Source organism: Ovis canadensis, chromosome 9 (genome assembly GCF_042477335.2).
Source record: "Ovis canadensis isolate MfBH-ARS-UI-01 breed Bighorn chromosome 9, ARS-UI_OviCan_v2, whole genome shotgun sequence".
Taxonomy (NCBI): domain Eukaryota; kingdom Metazoa; phylum Chordata; class Mammalia; order Artiodactyla; family Bovidae; genus Ovis; species Ovis canadensis.
In genome coordinates this window covers 59638414-59656737 of record NC_091253.1, presented here as the reverse complement: position 1 = coordinate 59656737, position 18324 = coordinate 59638414, and the positions used below count along the sequence as shown (strand labels likewise).

Sequence of the window (18324 nt, the reverse complement as noted above, 5' to 3'; positions counted from 1 at the left end):
GGCTACAGTCCATGGGGTCACAAAGAGTTGGGCACGACTGAGTGACAGCACACACTTGCTGTTGGATTTTAAACCGTTTATGTTGCCAAATGCCTATAACCTTGAATTTGAAAGAACTCATTAAAATATTTAGAAGGAAAAAGCCTTACAACTTATTTTAGCTATATTCTTGAAGGCCTCTTGCTTTAAAATCCCAAGGATCTGTATTTACATGTTATAAGTAAACTTTTCATTTAAATCTATATTAATATTTACTTTATATGATGGAAAACAAATTTTAAAAATGTATATCTCTGATTCCTTTTTTTTTCTTTTGTATTTTGTATTGTGAATCTGATGCAGTATCTCACTTTCATCAGCACTGTTGAAAGAAGAAGTAATGCCAGTGCTGTCTCCTGAAATCAAATTTGAGCCTCCTAATGTCACCAGAAATACCCTTGATGGTTGTTTTCTTTTTGAGAGTAGTTGGAGGAAAGCAGTGTTAGAAACACAAAAGATGAGGAAAGGTAACTTCCATATTTACTTATTTTACTTAATAAAGTATAGAAGTTGTGCCTCGAATTTACATATACCTTTTTAAGCAGTCAACAGACGTTAAATTATTTTTGTAACATTTACGTAAGAAGGATAATACCTTAGGCTTATGGAAAAGAGAAATGGAAGCAGATTAGAAATAATTTACTGAAGGTATTTCTGAAAATCACGATAGAAACATTCTGAAGACCTAAGCTTGGTTATTAGTGTAGTACTATCTCTGTTGGATCATACTTCTTTTTATAAGTAGTGTTTATTTTTAAATACCTCATGTGGTTTTTTATATTTTAAGAAACCCAAAATTTTAGCAGAAACTTTTTGTATTAATAATTCTAACCAAAATTTTACTTTTTGAGTGAGTGATATGGAAAGTATCTTATATCTTATAGTTGCTCACTAAAGACTAAACTGAGAACTTTCAACCTGTATACGAATGTAAAGCTTCCCCCTTAATTTCAAATATAATTGTATTCCTATTTATCCTGAATTCTGCCTTCCCCTTTCTTAATGGAGATATAATTCTTGAAAACAGCAAAATTCAGACGTTTTTTGTGTGTTGCTATGTTGTCAGTGTTGCCTCTAGTGTCCCAGTAAAGGTACTCAGAAGACACCAGTTTGTCTGTTCTCCTACCTCCACATCTAATTGCTGAAAAAAAAACTCTACGATTTTTGATGAAGAGAAACTATTTTTTTTCCAAAAGAAAAAAATCAAAGATTGCAAAATGGCATTTTAAGCATATAACTCCAGTCCCATTAAATACTATTTCTATTTCTGTGCTAGATTTACTTAGTAGAGAAAGCTTAAAAAATAATTCTCTATGTTTAAAAGTCATCCAAACCTTTAATCTCTTAATCTGCTTTTTCCACTCACTGTCATCATTTTGAACTTTGCTGTTGTTAACATTTTGACAACCTGTTTTACCAGTGATGCATGAGGTCAGTAGAAGCAGCCGTCTTGATACTTCAGATGTCGCTCTTTATAGGTTTGGTGTGGAATTTTGCAGAGAGAAAATTAAAATCAGTACCTGAAAGGGAATTCTTTTCTCTCTCATTGCTAGCTCAGATAATCCTATATTTGTGCCTCTTGATTATCACACAAAAGTAGGAAGCCAGAAAGATTTAAAGTAGCAGATATTAAAAGACTCTTGAAAGTACTTTTAAATTCTTTTAAAACTAATTTTTATTAAATGAATAAATTTAATAATTTCATAAATTTAAATTAATTTGTTTTATAATTTTGTGTTATTTTCTACTGTACAGCAAAAGGAATCAGCTATACATATCCATACATCTCCTCCCTTTTGGACATCCTTCCCATTCCAGTCACCACAGTGCATTAAGTAGAGTTCCCTGTGCTATGCAGTATGTTTTCATTAGTTGTTCATTCTATACATAGGATCAATAGCGCATATGTGTCGATCCCAATATCCCAACTGCTCCCACCCCCATGTTCTCCCTTGGTATCCATATATTTGTTCTCTGTGTCTGTGTCTCTGTTTTGCAAATAAGATCATCTATACCACTTTTCTAGATTCCACATATATGTGTCAATATATGATATTTTTCTCCTTCTGACTTCACTCTGTATAGAGTCTCTAGGTCCATCCACATCTCTACAAATGACTGTTTTGTTCCTTTTTATGGCTGAGTAATATTCCACTGTATACACATACCACATCTTTAAACATCCCGCTGTTGATGGACATTTAGGTTGCTTTAATGTCCTGACTATATACCGCTATGAATATTGGGGTTCATGTATCTTTTTGAATTATGATTTTCTCTGGTTATGTGCCCAGTAGGGGGATTGCTGGGTCTTTTTTTAAGTTTTTTAAGGAAGCTCCATACTGTTTTCCATAAAGGCTGTATCAGTTTATATTCTCACTAACAGTGTAAGAGAGTTCCCTTTGCTCGATGACTTCTCCAGCACTTTTTGTTTGTAGATTTTTTGATGGCCTTCTGACTGCTGTGAGGTGATTCCTCATTGTGGTTTTGATTTGTATTTCTCTGATAATTGATGGTGTTGAGCATCTCCTCATGTGTTTGATGGCCATCTGTAGGTCTTCTTTGGAGAATAAGCTATTTTTCCATGTGAAGGTATAATGTTCTGGGAATTCTGGTTGACCCAAATAATAAAGGCAGAGGACAGTGATGAGTCTGGGAGATCTGTGAAGCTCTCCTTCCTTCTTCTAGTATTTAGCCCCATAATGAGCTCTTCTCTACTGTCCCTATCCTAGGAATTGAAAGATATTCTCTTGGGAAAGATGTTAGCTCAATTACAGTAGCTTAATTTTATTTTCTTAATGACTGATTTAGTGTATGTATTATGCACTTTCATTTATAGTAAAAGAAGTTATATACATTTAATCAAGAAATAATACAGATGGTTATAATACTATTTTAAATTAGAATACACTGCAGCATTTGGTCTAGAAGAATTCAAAGAATGTGTCAAAATGCCATATTTACCAGGATTGCAAAATTGCCAAAAGAGCGTAAGTTCCACTCCACTAGAGTTTCATAGAAGACTCCTGCATGCTGATACTGAGGTGCCTCCTGTCAGGTAGGTCATTTCTACTTGATTTTCTTTTGTTGACTATTTATTTGAAGTAACACTACTGAATATAGAGATTTTTCTGGCTAGTGAATCTAACTCTTGCCAACTTTTTTTTTTTTTTTTGCATAAAGGATTTAATTTTTTAAAATCTCAATTAGCAATTTTATTCAGTTTGATGAGTAGGTACTTTTTTCTGTTTTCAAGTAACATTGCCAGAAAGAGTTTAAGAACTAACTTATATTGCTCTAGCATAGATTGCTCATGAGAATACTGAAAGTTTTAGCAATATAAATAAACAAGATCTCTACAATAGGAACTGGCTTCTGTACCCTGAATAGAGAACCTTGTTTTATTTCTAGTTTGATTGAAGTGGTGTGAGAGGAAATTCTGAGTGAGAATTCAGTCTAATGAAGACCTTGTATTGCTATCAGATGAAATGAGTTTGTCAACCAGAGAAGTCCCACTGACTTTGAATTCTGGCATTTAAAGACTTTATTTTGAATACCTTTCCTTCTACAAATCAGATAGCATTAAAAGAAAACTTCTTTCTCCCAAAGGGACCTAAAAATTAGTAAGATAGTCTCATACCCCATTTGGTTCCTGCTTTTATTTTTTCATGAAGTATGTGTCGAATGTGTAGTACTCATTCACTTTGCCAGCCTGAAAAAGATGAAGCATTTTCTTTTGTTGAATATTTATTTGTAGTACCACTGCTGAATGTAGAGGTTTTTCTGGCTAATGAATATAATTCTTTCTTGCCAGTTACTCTCTTTAGTGGAAAATGCAGATTTTCATATTTTCTCCTGCTGTAGTGAGCTTTAAAGACATTTAGTTATACATAGCACACACATAATTGGAATTTTAGAATATATATCTCTTGAGTTTTCAACTAGTGTTATTGGTCTTGTTAATTACTCTTGAAGTAAATTTTTGTAATATAAAGAACTAGAATATACTAAAGATGAAAAGTAGATAGTTTATATCTGACTTATGAAAATAATTTGAATTTTGTAGAAAATCTAGAGAAAAAAATAAAAACAATTATTTGATAGCTTACCCATTTTAACATACCCATTTTTATTCTTAGAGCTTCTCTTCTATCATCATCTATTTTCATGGATTTTTATTTGAGTTGTGATTTTAGTATAATTCCAATTTTTTATTCTGACCCTTTTTACTTAATATTACATGTGTACAGTTTTTCTGTATTACTACATAATCTTCAAACAGTCCTTACTGGCCATATAAAATATTTCATTGTTAGATTCATAGTTTATTTAATTTTATTTAATTTTCCTGTCATTGCTTTGACTTTTTTCACTTTGTAAATGACACCATAAATGAACAATAACACACATAAAGCTTTTGCCATTGTTTTTAATATCATCCGAGGACAGACTGTCAAGCTATAAAATATAAAAACCCAAATCATTCTTTCTGAAGTGAGATTATAATGAAATAAGGCAGATAGTGAACGACAGGGAAGCCTGGCATGCTGTAGTCCGTGGGGTCACCAAGAGTTGAATGCAACTTAGCAACTGAACATATGCAGAAGCAGAGATGGTAGAAGAGAGACAGTGAGTTGCTAGTGGAGCAGATGGTAGCAGTTAAAGAGGATGGGTGGCAGGGATGTAGAAAGAAGAGAGACCATTGGAAACATGCATGTGAAAGCTACTTAGGGACAGTGAGTTTCTTTTATTATCAAGATATCTGTTTCCCTGACACTCAGCTCACCCTTTGAGTAAAAGTGTGTAAGGCTGCCTATGGCCTTGGCCTTGTCTCAGTACAGACCAGTCTTCTTTCAATCATATGACCATCTTAAAGAAACTGCAAACCCAGAAAGCATCTCCTGAATTAACCCATTTGATCTTTAGATTTTAAGTCTTCATTTGGCTTCCTACCTTTTTCATCGGATTTCAGTTCATTATTTTTTTCATTTACAATTAGGCTGTATGTGAAATGATTTCTTAATATTTTACATTAACTTGAGTGTGAATTTACTTACTTTAATGAAGAATAATTTGAATTTATTATATTCATGTTATGACAAGTGTTTTTCAGACACAAAACGGAAGAGTAGTGGCTAAGAACCATGCTGTTTACGAAGTGCTTGGTGGACGTAAATATTATTTCTTTTTCCTGTGTCTTTATTTTAGCCATTCTACTGAGAACATATCAAGTTGCCTACAAGTATTTTATTCTCCTCTACATATTGCACAACGCCCTGTGAAAGGACAGTCTTGGCAAAGCAGGAAAGTACTCATTTTTATCTGTCTTGTATATAATCCCATACCCTTAAAAAAAAAAAAAACTCTGTATATATGGATATTTGATTTTATACTCTGATAAAAGTTTAATGTGTTTTTAAGTTTATTTAATGATAAAATTTTTCAGTGAATTGCAAGGTGATGTATTTTGGTAATGTAATTGAAAATAGTCCTAGAGGTGAAGTTCATTTAAAAGTTACAGTTGACTATTCTGCATATGATATGATAAACTGCCACCAGCTGTCATACTAGCAGACCTGAAGCAATGATTTATGAGTTTAATTCCATTAAATTAATATTATGAAACTGACACAATATGACCTCTCAACTCACCAGTGTTATCTTTAGAAGTTCCATGCAGCCAAGCACAAGATATTTGTTCTGATATTGGATACTGTTTTTTTAAAAATGGATGTTCTGTGTTTTTTGAGGACGTGACTCTAGTGGTGAAGAACCCATCTGCCAAGGCAGGAGATGTAGGAGATGCAGGTTCGATCCCTAGGTCAGGAAGATCCCCTGGAGGAGGGCATGGCAACCCACTCCAGTATTCTTGCCTGGAGAATTCCATGGATAGAGAAGCCTGGTGGGCTATAGTCCACAGGGTTGCAAAGAGTCAGACACAACTGAAGCAACTTAGCACAGGCATGCACAAAGCCCTTCACACTAAGAAGATTAATCATAGAATTTCAATTATCTCTCAGTAGGTGCAAGAGAATCTGAGGAGTATCCTTAGGGACCACTAAAAGCTTATTACATAGCAGTCAGTAAGGCTGGTCTTGAGTTCCAACCTCAGTGTAAATACTAGGTATACTTATCTCAACTGTACCCATATTTGATGTCTAGGAGGGGTGCTGTTGCCATGGTAATAAGTTGCTATGATACCTCCAAGCAGCCATGGAAGCTGACCTTGTTTAGTGTATTACATGGATTAAGAATGAATATATGTTTTGATTGGATAGAGGGGAAAAAAAGTTATAGCTGTTTTGTAAGTTTAGTGTACTTACAAGAAATTTGGAATGCTTATGGGTTAGATTACCTAGAGCCAATTTGATCATTATGTATTTCCTCTAATAACTTACTCATTATCTAGGTTTATTCATAGGAACAAGAGTTGATTATGACAAAATTCTGATTGTGGTAATTAATAGGTAAAATGAGCACAAATAACTGATAGTTGGTATCTGGCTTAAAAACAGTGAAAAGGCTGGCTTAAAACTCTACATTCAAAAAACATGGCATCCAGTCCCGTCACTTCATGGCAAATAGATGGGGAAACAATGGAAACAGTGAGAGACTTTATTTTCTTGGGATCCAAAATCACTGCAAATGGTGACTGCAGCCATGTAATTAAAAGATGCTTACTCCTTGGAAGAAAAGCTATGATCAACCTAGACAGCATATTAAAAAGCATATTACTTTGCTGACCAAGGTCTGTCTAGTCAAAGCTGTGGTTTTTCCAGTAATCATGTATGGATGTGAGAGTTGGACCATGAAGTAAGCTGAGGGCTGAAGAACTGATGCTTTTGAACTGTGGTGATGGAGAAGACTTTTGAGAGTCCCTTGGACTGCAAGGAGATCCAACCAGTCCATCCTAAAGGAAATCAGTCCTGAATATTCATTGGAAGAACTGATGCTGGAGCTGAAGCTCCAATCCTTTGACCACCTGATATGAAGAACTGACTCATGGGAAAAGACCCTGATGTGGGAAAGATTGAAGGCAGGAGGAGGAGGGGATGACAGAGGATGAGATGGTTGGATGGCATCACCACTCGATGGACATGAGTTTGAGCAAGCTCCAGGAGTTGATGATGGACAGGGAAGCCTGACATGCTGCAGTCCATGGGGTCTCAAAGACTCAACTGAATTGAACTGAACTGGTATCTGGCATGTCTAAATATTATGCTAATTAATCTTAAGTCCCTTCCTCTAGCATTCCCTGAATCATGATTAGTGATAAGTTCAGATAAAGGTGGGAAAAGGATGACATAGCACTCACCCATTGGTAAAATTTATTAGCAAAAACCGAGATACTGAGTTGGTTCATGTCTGCTTCTGATGGGGTTATTTGTGATGGGAGGAGTTTCCTTCCTTTAAATGTTTATTTAATTTTATATGATGATCTTCAGCAAGTGAATTTCACTGAAAGCAAGCTTCTTGTCTCAATGTATTTTAAAAAATTAATGTACCCTGGATTTATGTAAAGTGAATTTATGATAACATATAATTTTAGGTTAAAGAAGACTAAGCCCACATGCACTGTGACACCACTTCAGGAGAAATCAAAAGGTAAGCTGGGTCATCTTTTTCTCCTACGACTTGTCTTATGAAGGGTGTGAAAATACTTATCTTTTTTAAAACTTCCTTTCTTTCCACTGACTTAATTGTCTTTGTTTTGTTAATTTTTCTTTTAAGCTGTGCTTGTTTTATAAACTTAAGTGCATGTTGTGTTCACTATATACATGTCTTTATCATGTCATGTTGGAAGATGGAGCAAATAAACAGTACCTCTCAAAATGAGAAGGCACCTTGAGACCAAAAACCAAGGCAAACAGTGCCATTTAATCAATGGATCGGCTTATTATATGGTGACTTATTCCCAGGGTGGGAGTTCCAGGCGAACAACGACTTGGAAACATCTGTAGCTGCATTCTGCATTACCGAGTGGCTGTTGGGACAAATTTATAGTTAACCTAGCGTATGGGAGTATATGCTTAGAAATGGGAAGAACATTCCTAAGTCAAGATTTATGAATGGGTAACTATTCTCATGAGTGCCAGGAATATGTCAGGGAAGGTCTTCATCATTGTTTGGAGACCACCTATAACCTCAGATATGCAGATGACACCACCCTTATGGCAGAACGTGAAGACACCCTTATGGCAGAACGTGAAAAGGAACTAAAAAGCCTCTTGATGAAAGTGAAAGCGGAGAGTGAAAATGTTGGCTTAAATTTCAACATTCAGAAAATGAAGATCATGGCATCTGGTCCCATCACTTCATGGCAAATAGATGGGGAAACAGTGTCAGACTTTATTTTGGGGGGGCTCCAAAATCACTGCAGATGGTAGCCGCCGCCATGAAATTAAAAGACACTTACTCCTTGGAAGAAAAGTTATGACCAACCTAGATAGCATATTCAAAAGCAGAGACATTACTTTGCTGACTAAGGTCCGTCTAGTCAAGGCTATGGTTTTTCCTGTGGTCCTGTATGGATGTGAGAATGGAACTGTGAAGAAGGCTGAGCCCCGAAGAATTGATGCTTTTGAACTGTGGTGTTGGAGAAGACTCTTGAGAGTCCCTTGGACTGCAAGGAGATCCAACCAGTCCATTCTGAAGGAGATCAGCCCTGGGATTTCTTTGGAAGGAATAATGCTAAAGCTGAAACTCCAGTACTTTGGCCACCTCATGCGAAGAGTTGACTCATTGGAAAAGACCCTGATGCTGGGAGGGATTGGGGGCAGGAAGAGAAGGGGACAACAGAGGATGAGATGGCTGGATGGCATCACTGACTCGATGGCCGTGAGTCTGAGTGAACTCCAGGAGTTGGTGATGGACAGGGAGGCCTGGCGTGCTGTGATTCATGGGGTCGCAAAGAGTCAGACACGACTGAGCGACTGGACTGAACTGAACTGAACTGGTCCTTATGATTTGTTGTTGTTTAGTCACTAAGTCGTGTCTGATTCTTGCAGCCCCAGGGCCTGTACCTTGCCAGGCAGTATGGAAAACAGTATGGAGGTTCCTCAAAAATATTAAAAATAAAGCTACCATGTAATCCATCAATCTCAGTACTGGATATATTTCCAAAAGAAATGAAATCCATATCTCAAAGAGATCTGAACTCACATATTCACTGCAGCATTATTCACAATAGCCAGGATATGGAAAGAACCCAAGTGTCCATTGACAGATAAATTGATAAAGAAGATGCAGTATATATATACCCAATGGAATATTATTTTGCCATAAAAAATAAGGAAATCCTACCTTTATAACAATGTGGATGAACCCAGAACACTTTATACAAGTGAAATAAGTCAGATAGAGAAAGACAAATACTGCGTGGTATCACTTATATGTAGAGTCTTTTAAAATGTCAAACAGAGACAAGGTAGAATAGTGGTTATCAGTAAATGGGGACTGGGGAAAACAGGGAGATGTTTTGGAGATATAATGTACAGCATGGTGACTGAAGTTAGTAATACTATATGGTGTATTGAAGTTTGCTGAGAGAGTAGAATTTTAAGTGTTCTCATCTCCTTTCCCCCTCAAAAAGGTAAACAAGTAAGATGATTGATGTGTTAATTAACTTAATTGTGATAATCATTTTACGGTGTATATGTATATCAAGTCATCAGTGAGTGAGTGAGTGAGCGTTGCTCAGTCGTATTTGACTCTTTGCGATCCTATGGACCATATGGAGAAGGCAATGGCAACCCACTCCAGTACTCCTGCCTCGAAAATCCCATGGATGGAGGAGCCTGGTAGGCTGCAGTCCATGGGATTGTGAAGAGTCGGACACGACTGAGCGACTTCACTTTCACTTTTCACTTTCATGCATTGGAGAAGGAACTGGCAACCCACTCCCGTGTTCTTGCCTGGAGAATCCCAGGGACGGGGGAGCCTGGTGGGCAGCCATCTATGGGGTCACACAGAGTCGGACACGACTGAAGTGACTTAGCAGTAGCAGGACCATAGTCTGCCAGGTTCCTCTGTTCGTGGAATTCTCCAGGCAAGAATGCTAGAGTGGGTTGCCATTTTCTTCTTCAGGGGATCTTCCCAACACAGGGATCCGAACCCAGGTCTCCAGCATTGTAGGCGATTTCTTTACTGTCTTACCCAGGGAAGCAAGTCATCAGTGGTATATTTTAAACATATACAATTTATATCATATATGCCTCAATAAAATTGGTAAAAGATGAAAAACAATATATCATAGGATTAGTAAAATGAAAGATAGAGCATTATGAAAGTACCCAGTTAAAGTGAAGAGAGAAAGATAATACAGAACAGAATATGCAAAGACAATATGTGATAAGATAAAACTACTTTACACATATATAATTCTAATTCCAGATTAAGAGGAGCAAGAGAAAGTGAGACAAGCAGTATTTACTTACTGGCTGAGAATTTCCCAAGCTGACTAAAAAATACCAAACAGTGGATACAAAAATTCTATGAACCTCCAGCAGAATAGCAACAAAGAAAATCATAGTTAGTCACATCATAGTAAAAAGGCTAAATATTTTTTAAAAAAGAAAAGTTCTCTTCTGGAGAGCAATGGTAAGACATACAACTGAGTGTATGTTGTATGTTGTATTTCCAGTGGAGACAATGGAAGCAAGAAGACAAAGCAGTGGTATTTTCAAGTGCTGAATGACAGTAACTGCCAAACTTGATCTGTATATACAATGAAAATATCCTTAAAAGCAAAAACAAAATAAAGACATTATTATTCAAATAGAAGTTGAAAGATTTAATTGTCAGTAGAGCTACACTAAAAGCATATTAAAGAAATAATATGATACAAGATGAAAGCATGACAACTTGTAAAGGAAAGAGAAGCAGTAGCAGTAGTATTGTCTTATGAAGTTTAAAATATATGTAGAAATAAAACACAATAATACCACAGAAGTGGGATGGGGCACTTTAACTTAAGTTAAAGTAGATTGTAGGGACTTCCCCTTGGTGGTCCAGTGGTTAAGATTCTGTGCTTCCTGATTGGGGAGTTAAGATCCCACACACCACGTAGCACAGCCAAAAAATAAAATTTCTTTTAAAAAGTCAATTGTAATATGTCAAAGAGGTATGATAAAATCTGTATGATAACCACGAAAAGAAAAGGATACAAGTAACAAGATTATAGGGAAATAGAAAAGTAAAAATTATTTAATCATCTCAAAGCAAGAAAAGAGGAAAAAAAGAAATATGAAATAGGACAAATAGAAAACAACTAGTAATATTAAAATTAAACATACAATAAATATATCGGATATAAGTGGACTAAATATTTCAGCTAAAAACAAAACCCATCAGACTAATAAAAATAATTATATGCTGGTTATAAGAAGCATACCTTAAAAATAAGGACAGGAAAGATCAAAAATGAAAGGATAGAAAAATATAAACCATGTAAATGGTAATTGAAAGAAAGCTTGTTATAGCTACACTAACATCAATCAAAATAAACTTCAAAGCAGGAAGTATTATGTGCAATAGAGTGATATTTCGTAGTAACAAAAGGATTAATACAACAGAAAGATTTAACCATCCTAAATTTGTATGCTCTATTAAGATAAAATACACAAAGATCAAAGGAATGTAATGAAAAGGAAAGTAGACATTATAGGAGATTTTTAAACAAATATCAAATAAGTGAAATCATGTAGCACATATTCTCTGACTGCAGTGGAATTAAACTAGAAATCAGTAATTAAAAATAATTATAAAATCCCACAGAGGTTTGGGTATTAAGAAACGTACTTATAAGTAACTTGTGAGTCAAAGGAGAAATACAGTGGAATTTACATATTAGTTTGAACTGAAGGATGATGAAAATATGATACATCGAAACTCCTTGAGTACAGTAAAAACGTAGCTTTTAGGGAAACTTAAAGCATGAAGTACCTGTATTAGAAAAGATGAAAGGCTTAATAAGCAATGATTTTAACATTAATCTCAAGAATTTAACAAAAGAACAGCATATTAAATTCAAAGAAAATAAAAGGAAAAAGTAATCAAGAGCAAAAATCAACAAAGTAGAAAACAAATATTCAATCAGGAAAAATCAACAAGAGCCAAAAGTTAGTTTTTTAAAAACGTGAATAAAATTGATAAATGTCTAGCAAGACTGACAGGAGAGAGAGAGATTATCAGTATCATATTAAAAAAAAAAAGAAACCACAACCTAGCAGAATGACACTGGTAAATTCTTCTGACATTTATATATTTATTTTTAATTGGAGGATAATTGCTTTACAACTCTTGTGTTGATTTCTGCCATGCAACACCACGAATCAGTCATGAGTCTGCACATGTCCCCTCCCTCCGGAGCCCCTCTCCTACCTGCCCCTCACCCCGCCCTTCTAGGTTGTCACAGACACTGTGGTGAGCTTCTGTGCTACGTAGCAGCTTCCCGATGGTTACCTGCTTTACACAAGGTGATGCAGGTATGTCAGTGCTGCTTGCTCAGTCTGTCCCACCCTCTCCTTTCCCCACTGTGTCCACTAGTCCTTCCTCTGCCTCTGCATCTCTATTCCTGCCTGCAAATAGGTTCATCAGTACCCTTCTTCTAGATTCCATATATATTATGTGTTAATATGCAATATTTGTTTTTCTCTTTCTGACTTACTTCACTCTGTATAACAGGCTCTAGGTTCATCCATGTTAGTTCAGCTGACTCACATTCATTCCTTCTTATGGCTGAGAAATATTCCATTGTATATATGTACCACAACTTCTTTATCCAACATTTAATTTCAAAAAGCTGTGTGATATAAATTATTCCAAAAAATAAGAAAAGAAGGAACACTTGAAGATCCATTTTATCAGGTCACTAACCTTGATTCTAAAACCTAGCTTTGACCTTATAAGAAACTTAAAATTATAGACCAGTTTTTCTTTAGAAAATAGAAGTAAAAATTCTGAACAAGACATCAATTCAAATTCAGTGATATATAAGAAGGATAATGCAACACACCATGTCAGATTTATCTAAGAAATATGAGGTTGATTTAACATTAGAAAAGCAATTGATGTCTATCATCTTGTTAATAGAATAAAGGAGAAACTGCACAGGTTCCCTTTAATAATTGTAAAAGATATTTTAATAGGATTCAATATTCATGATTAAAAATAAAAATTAAAATTAATTAAATTAATTAATTAATTTAAATTAATTAATTTAAATTAATTAAAATTAAAAATTTAGCAAACTATGAGTAGAAGGGAACTTTCTTAATTTGATAAAGATGGCCTTTAAAAAACCTACAGTAAACAGTACATTCAAATAACTAATAGGTCAAAGAAGAAATCACAAGGGAATTTTGAAAATATCTGGGGACAAATAAAAATTTAAAAATGCAACGTACCTATAGGTTGCAGCAAAAGCAGTGTGCTAAGAGTGAAATTTATAGTGGCAAACACATTAAAAAAAAACACAGAAAAAGATCTTGAATGAATCACATAAACTTACACCTCAAGGAATTAGAAAAAGAAGAATAAACTAAGCCCAAACTTAGCAGAAGGAAGAAAATAATAAACATTAGAGAAAAGACAGATAAGCTTCCTTGGTGACTCAGTGACAAAGAATCTGCCTGCATTGCAAGAGGTGCAGGTTGGATCTCTGGGTTGGGAAGATCCCCTGGAGAAGGAAGTGGCAACTTACTCTGGTATTCTTGCCTGGGAAATCCCATGAACAGAGCCTGGTGGGCTACAGTCCATGGGGTTGCAACAGAGTGGGACATGACTTAGTGACTAAACAGCAACAACAACAAAATGAAACAGAACAGAAAACAAATCAACAGGACCAAGACTTAATTTTTAGAAAAGATAAACAAAGTTGACGAATCCTTGGTTACACTAGAAAAAAAACAGAGAAGACACAAATAGTTAAAATTAGAAATGAAAGAGGAGACATTATAACTGATTACAGAAATAAAAAGGATTATAAGAAGCTACTGTGAACAATTATGTCAACAAATTGGGGAACCTAGAAAAAAATGGTTAAGTTCATAGAAACATACAACCTACCAAGACTGAATCATGAATAAGGGACAAACTGTGCAGAGCTATAGTAGAACTATTGAGGAGATTGAAGCAGTTATCAAATACATCCCAACAAAAACATTTAAGTCCAGAAATCTAGGATGAGGACTATAATTTTAAAATTTGCACACTTGCTCGTATCTTATTGGTTCACACTCACTAACGAAGCTATACTTAGCTCTAAAGCAAGCTGAGAAAGGTAATCTCTCCCTTTTAGCTGACCTTGTCCTCAGCTAAAATTCTGTTTTGGAAAGAGTAAAAAGTTTTGAAAAGATCATTAGTAGTCTGCCATAATTCTTTTACAATTAAAATTTATAGCTTTCTCTTGCAGATATTTGGAAATGAAGTTAATTTTTTACAATTTAATCTTACAGTCATCCACCTTGATAAAGTCTCGTTATTTCTTGATTTATGTTTTATATTATGTATATATATTAATATAGTATATGAAATATATATAATTGTTCTTTATGTAGATTACCATATATGAATGATGCCAGTTTTATTCTTTCTTTCCAAAGGTTTTTCCTACCCCCCACCCAAGCTTTTATTTTTCTGATTTTACTAAGCTGACTAGAACCACCAATACAGTGGTGAATAGAAATGAAAAATAGGCATTTTTGACTTGTTTCTGATTTTAAAGTAAACTCTCTTAATGTTTTCTCATAAAGAATGATGTGTAGTGTAGGTTTTGCGTGGATATCCTTTATCAAGATAAAGAAATTCTCTTTAATTTGCTTAGAGTTTTTTATTTTAAAAACAAATGAAAGTTTAATTTTTATCAAACATTTTCTTCTGAATTGATTGAAATGATCTTGTGATTTTCTGTTTAGTTTTCTAATGTGAAAAATGACATTTGTAGATTTTTAAAAATGTTCAGCCAGTTTTACATCCCTTGGATACCCACATTTAAGGCATAATTCACTATCATTTTGTGTACTACCATATTTAATATTTTGCTAGGTTTTTAAAATCTATCTTAGTGAGTGAGATTACCACTAATTTTCTCTTTGCCTGAATTCAGTGTCAAGATTATAATGCCTTCATGAAATAAACTGGGGAGTATTCTGCTTTTTCTTTTCTCTGAAGGATATGACCTAAAATTGGAATGATTTCTACCTTGAAAGTCTGATAGAGTTCATTTGTAAAATTATTTGGATCACTTGTTTTCTTTGGAGGAATTTTTTAATATTAATTCAATCATTTTAATTTTAGGACTCTTAAGGCATTGTAATTCTCCTTCCATCAATTTTGGTAAGTTATATTTTCTAGAATTTTGCATTTTGTCTACATTTTCAAATTTATTGGCATGCAGTTTAGTTTTTGTTCCATCTGTACTTTTCCTAATATTAGTTATTTAGGTCTAGCTTTTCTGTTTTGTTTTTTTTTTCTTAATTAATTGAACCAGAGAACTTCCCTTTGTATTAGTTTTTTCAAGGAAGAATTTTTATCTTTTTAAAAATCTTTCTTTTTGTAAGTTTTTTTTTTTTAATTAGGAAAAATTGATAATTGTTGGGGTTTCTTGGCACTGTTGGGTTTTTTTGTTTGTTTTGTTTTGTTTTTTTAATTTTAATATCTTTAATTCTTACATGCGTTCCCAAACATGAACCCCCCTCCCACCTCCCTCCCCATAACATCTCTTTGGGTCATCCCCATGCACCAGCCCCAAGCATGCTGCATCCTGCGTCAGACATAGACTGGCGATTCAATTCTGTAAGTTTGTTTTCTACTTCACTGAATTTTCTTTCCTGTGTTACGTCCTTCTTCCATATTCTTTTGGAGAAGGAAATGGCATCCCACTGCAGTATTCTTGCCTGGAGAATACTCTTGCCATGGCCAGAGGAGCCTGGCGGGCTGCAGTCCAGGGGGTCAAGAAGGGTCACCCGCAACTGAGCGACTGCGCACATCCATGTTCTTTGGGTTGTTCTTTCCCTAACGAATGTCTTATGTTGAGCCTGTTAATTTTCAATCTTCTTTTTTAAAACAGGAATCTTAAGGTGTAAACCTTTCTATGTACAACTTTTGCTACATCACACAAGTTTTGTAATTTTTTATCAGTTATAAGTATTTTTAATGTTTGTTACAATTTATTTTTGATGAATGAATAATTTAGAATGTGTATACATTTCTAAATATTTGAGAATCTTAGAATTACTGTTAGTCTCCAATTCAGTTGCATTGGTCTGTATGATACCAGTTCTCTGAACTGTTTTGAGGTTTGCTTAATACTTGCTCGGTGCTCAGTCTCTCAGTCGTGTCCGACTCTTTTTGACCGCAGGGACTGTAGCCCTGTTTTCTCCTCTGTCCATGGGATTTTCCAGGAAAGAATACTGCAGTGGATTGTCATTTCCTTCTCCAATAATTCTTAGAATCTACCTTTTGCAGCCAGAGACTCTAAGTGTCCAGTTCATTGTACTGCTAAGAACTGGAATCCTGCTCAGCTCTTCCCCTCTACTCTTTCTCTGCAATTTCTACTTCATTACTCACTGAAATAAACAAAAATACCAACCACATTGGAGAACTGAAGACAGTTTTTATCTTTGGCACTTGAAACTGAAGTTAAATAATAGCATTTTAAAGAAATATGGATCAGTCTATTACTATTAAAGCCTTGTATGTTTCTAAGTAGAAGAGTTTATACGTATTACATAGGAACTTTGAATTGATGGATCTTGATTTAAATCCTGCCTCTAACAATTTCTAAACTCTTTTTTAAAGCTGTAATCCAAGATAGTACTAATTACTGACTTCATAGTATTGATGTGTAGATGATATAGATGAAAAATACTTGACATACAAGAGATCATTCAATTAATGTTATCTATTATTATGTTATTACTCTCCTTCTATAATAGAAACTTCATTATTGCTGTTTCAGTTAGTGAGTGACTTATTTTATAACTTTACTGTTTTACTTCACTTAACATTTATGAGAAATGGTTTTATTTAGAGACAATAACAAACTCTGATTTAGTTTTATATCATTAAATACCAGCATTGAGCATTTTTGAGTTAAATATTTTTTGGATGACTTGTCATCCCTGTGGCTCAGACGGTGAAGAATCAGCCTGCAATGCAGGAGACCCAGGTTCGATTCCTGGGTCAGGAAGATCCTCTGGAGAAGGGAATGGCAACCCACTCCAGTATTCTTGCCTGGAGAATCCCCATGGACAGAAGATCCTGGCGGGCTACAGTCCATGGGGTCACAGAGAGTTGGACAGGACTGAACGACTGAATGCTTTCACTTTGCCATTCTACTCACTTAGAAAGTTAAGTGGCTTTCATTTCTACTTCAAAGAATGTGTTATATGAAGAACTAGCGGTGTTTAATGATCATTTGAGGAAAAGATATTTCATTTGTACTCTAAAGAGTATCATTCATGTGTGCTTAATTCAGTTGTAATAAGTGTTTTCTGTTTGTTTGTTTGTTTACAGGTTCTGGCTTCAGCGATCCTCTTGCTGGAGCACCATCTCAGTACTTACAGAGACTTTCCAACATGGCCATTTTGGAGTATGACACTATTCGTCAAGAAACAAGCAAAAAATTTAAAAAGAGCAAGAAACGAGAGCTTCGAGACTGCTGATTATCATACACTGTGATGCTTTCTTCACTGACTTTTAAAGTTTATATTTTTCCTTTCTTTTCTTTTTTGATATGTGATATGATGTGCAATGATTTACATAAAAATGGAAATGTAAATAGGAAATAAATGTTTTCTCTTATATATGAAATATATTGTATTTTGTTAGTCTCACAGAGACACTAAGGTAATTATTTTTATAGTTGATACACATAAGCATAAGAAAAATTTTAGTCTGTCAATTTTATGCACACCAGTTACACCTTTGGATTCTATTTGATAAATGCTTTTTGAGTGTCTGTACGATGAGCTTTGCTAGAAGCTGCAACAGATTCAAGAGTGAGTCTTTAGTTTTGGGATTAGAAAGCATCCAATGAGATCCTCACCTTGTCCCTGCTTGAGTTTGGAAGCAGTTTTGAGGTAAGTATTCAAGCAGATGAAAATGAAAATATTCGCTTTGTTTGCTGGTAAAACTTGGAAAGGAAATGCTGCCTGAGATGTATGGCAGCAGTGGACTTCCAGCGCTGAACATGAGAACTGAGCAAATGCACATCAGGTATCGCTGACAACCTCAGGCTCACCTGCTCAGTCAGGCCTCTACTGCCAGGCAGAACAAGGCATC

The 18324-nt window shown here is 35.0% G+C and overlaps 1 protein-coding gene across 2 annotated transcripts in view; it reads left to right on the top strand.

The window, feature by feature from the left end:
• Positions 1-17853, top strand: part of C9H8orf89 (chromosome 9 C8orf89 homolog) — a 29102-nt gene extending 11249 nt beyond the window's left edge. Inside the window, exons 2-7 of one of the 2 annotated variants that reach the window (XM_069601041.1) lie at positions 343-506; positions 2944-3097; positions 5248-5344; positions 7590-7644; positions 15337-15375; positions 17557-17853. In XM_069601041.1, the coding sequence (XP_069457142.1) occupies positions 380-506; positions 2944-3097; positions 5248-5344; positions 7590-7644; positions 15337-15375; positions 17557-17705 (621 nt within the window). In that variant the 5' untranslated portion in view covers positions 343-379 and the 3' untranslated portion in view covers positions 17706-17853. Of the gene's footprint in view, positions 1-298; positions 507-2943; positions 3098-5247; positions 5345-7589; positions 7645-15336; positions 15376-17556 lie in introns of those variants that run through there. The other variant, XM_069601040.1, reaches the window with a different exon arrangement.
• The last annotated feature ends 471 nt before the right edge of the window (positions 17854-18324 follow it).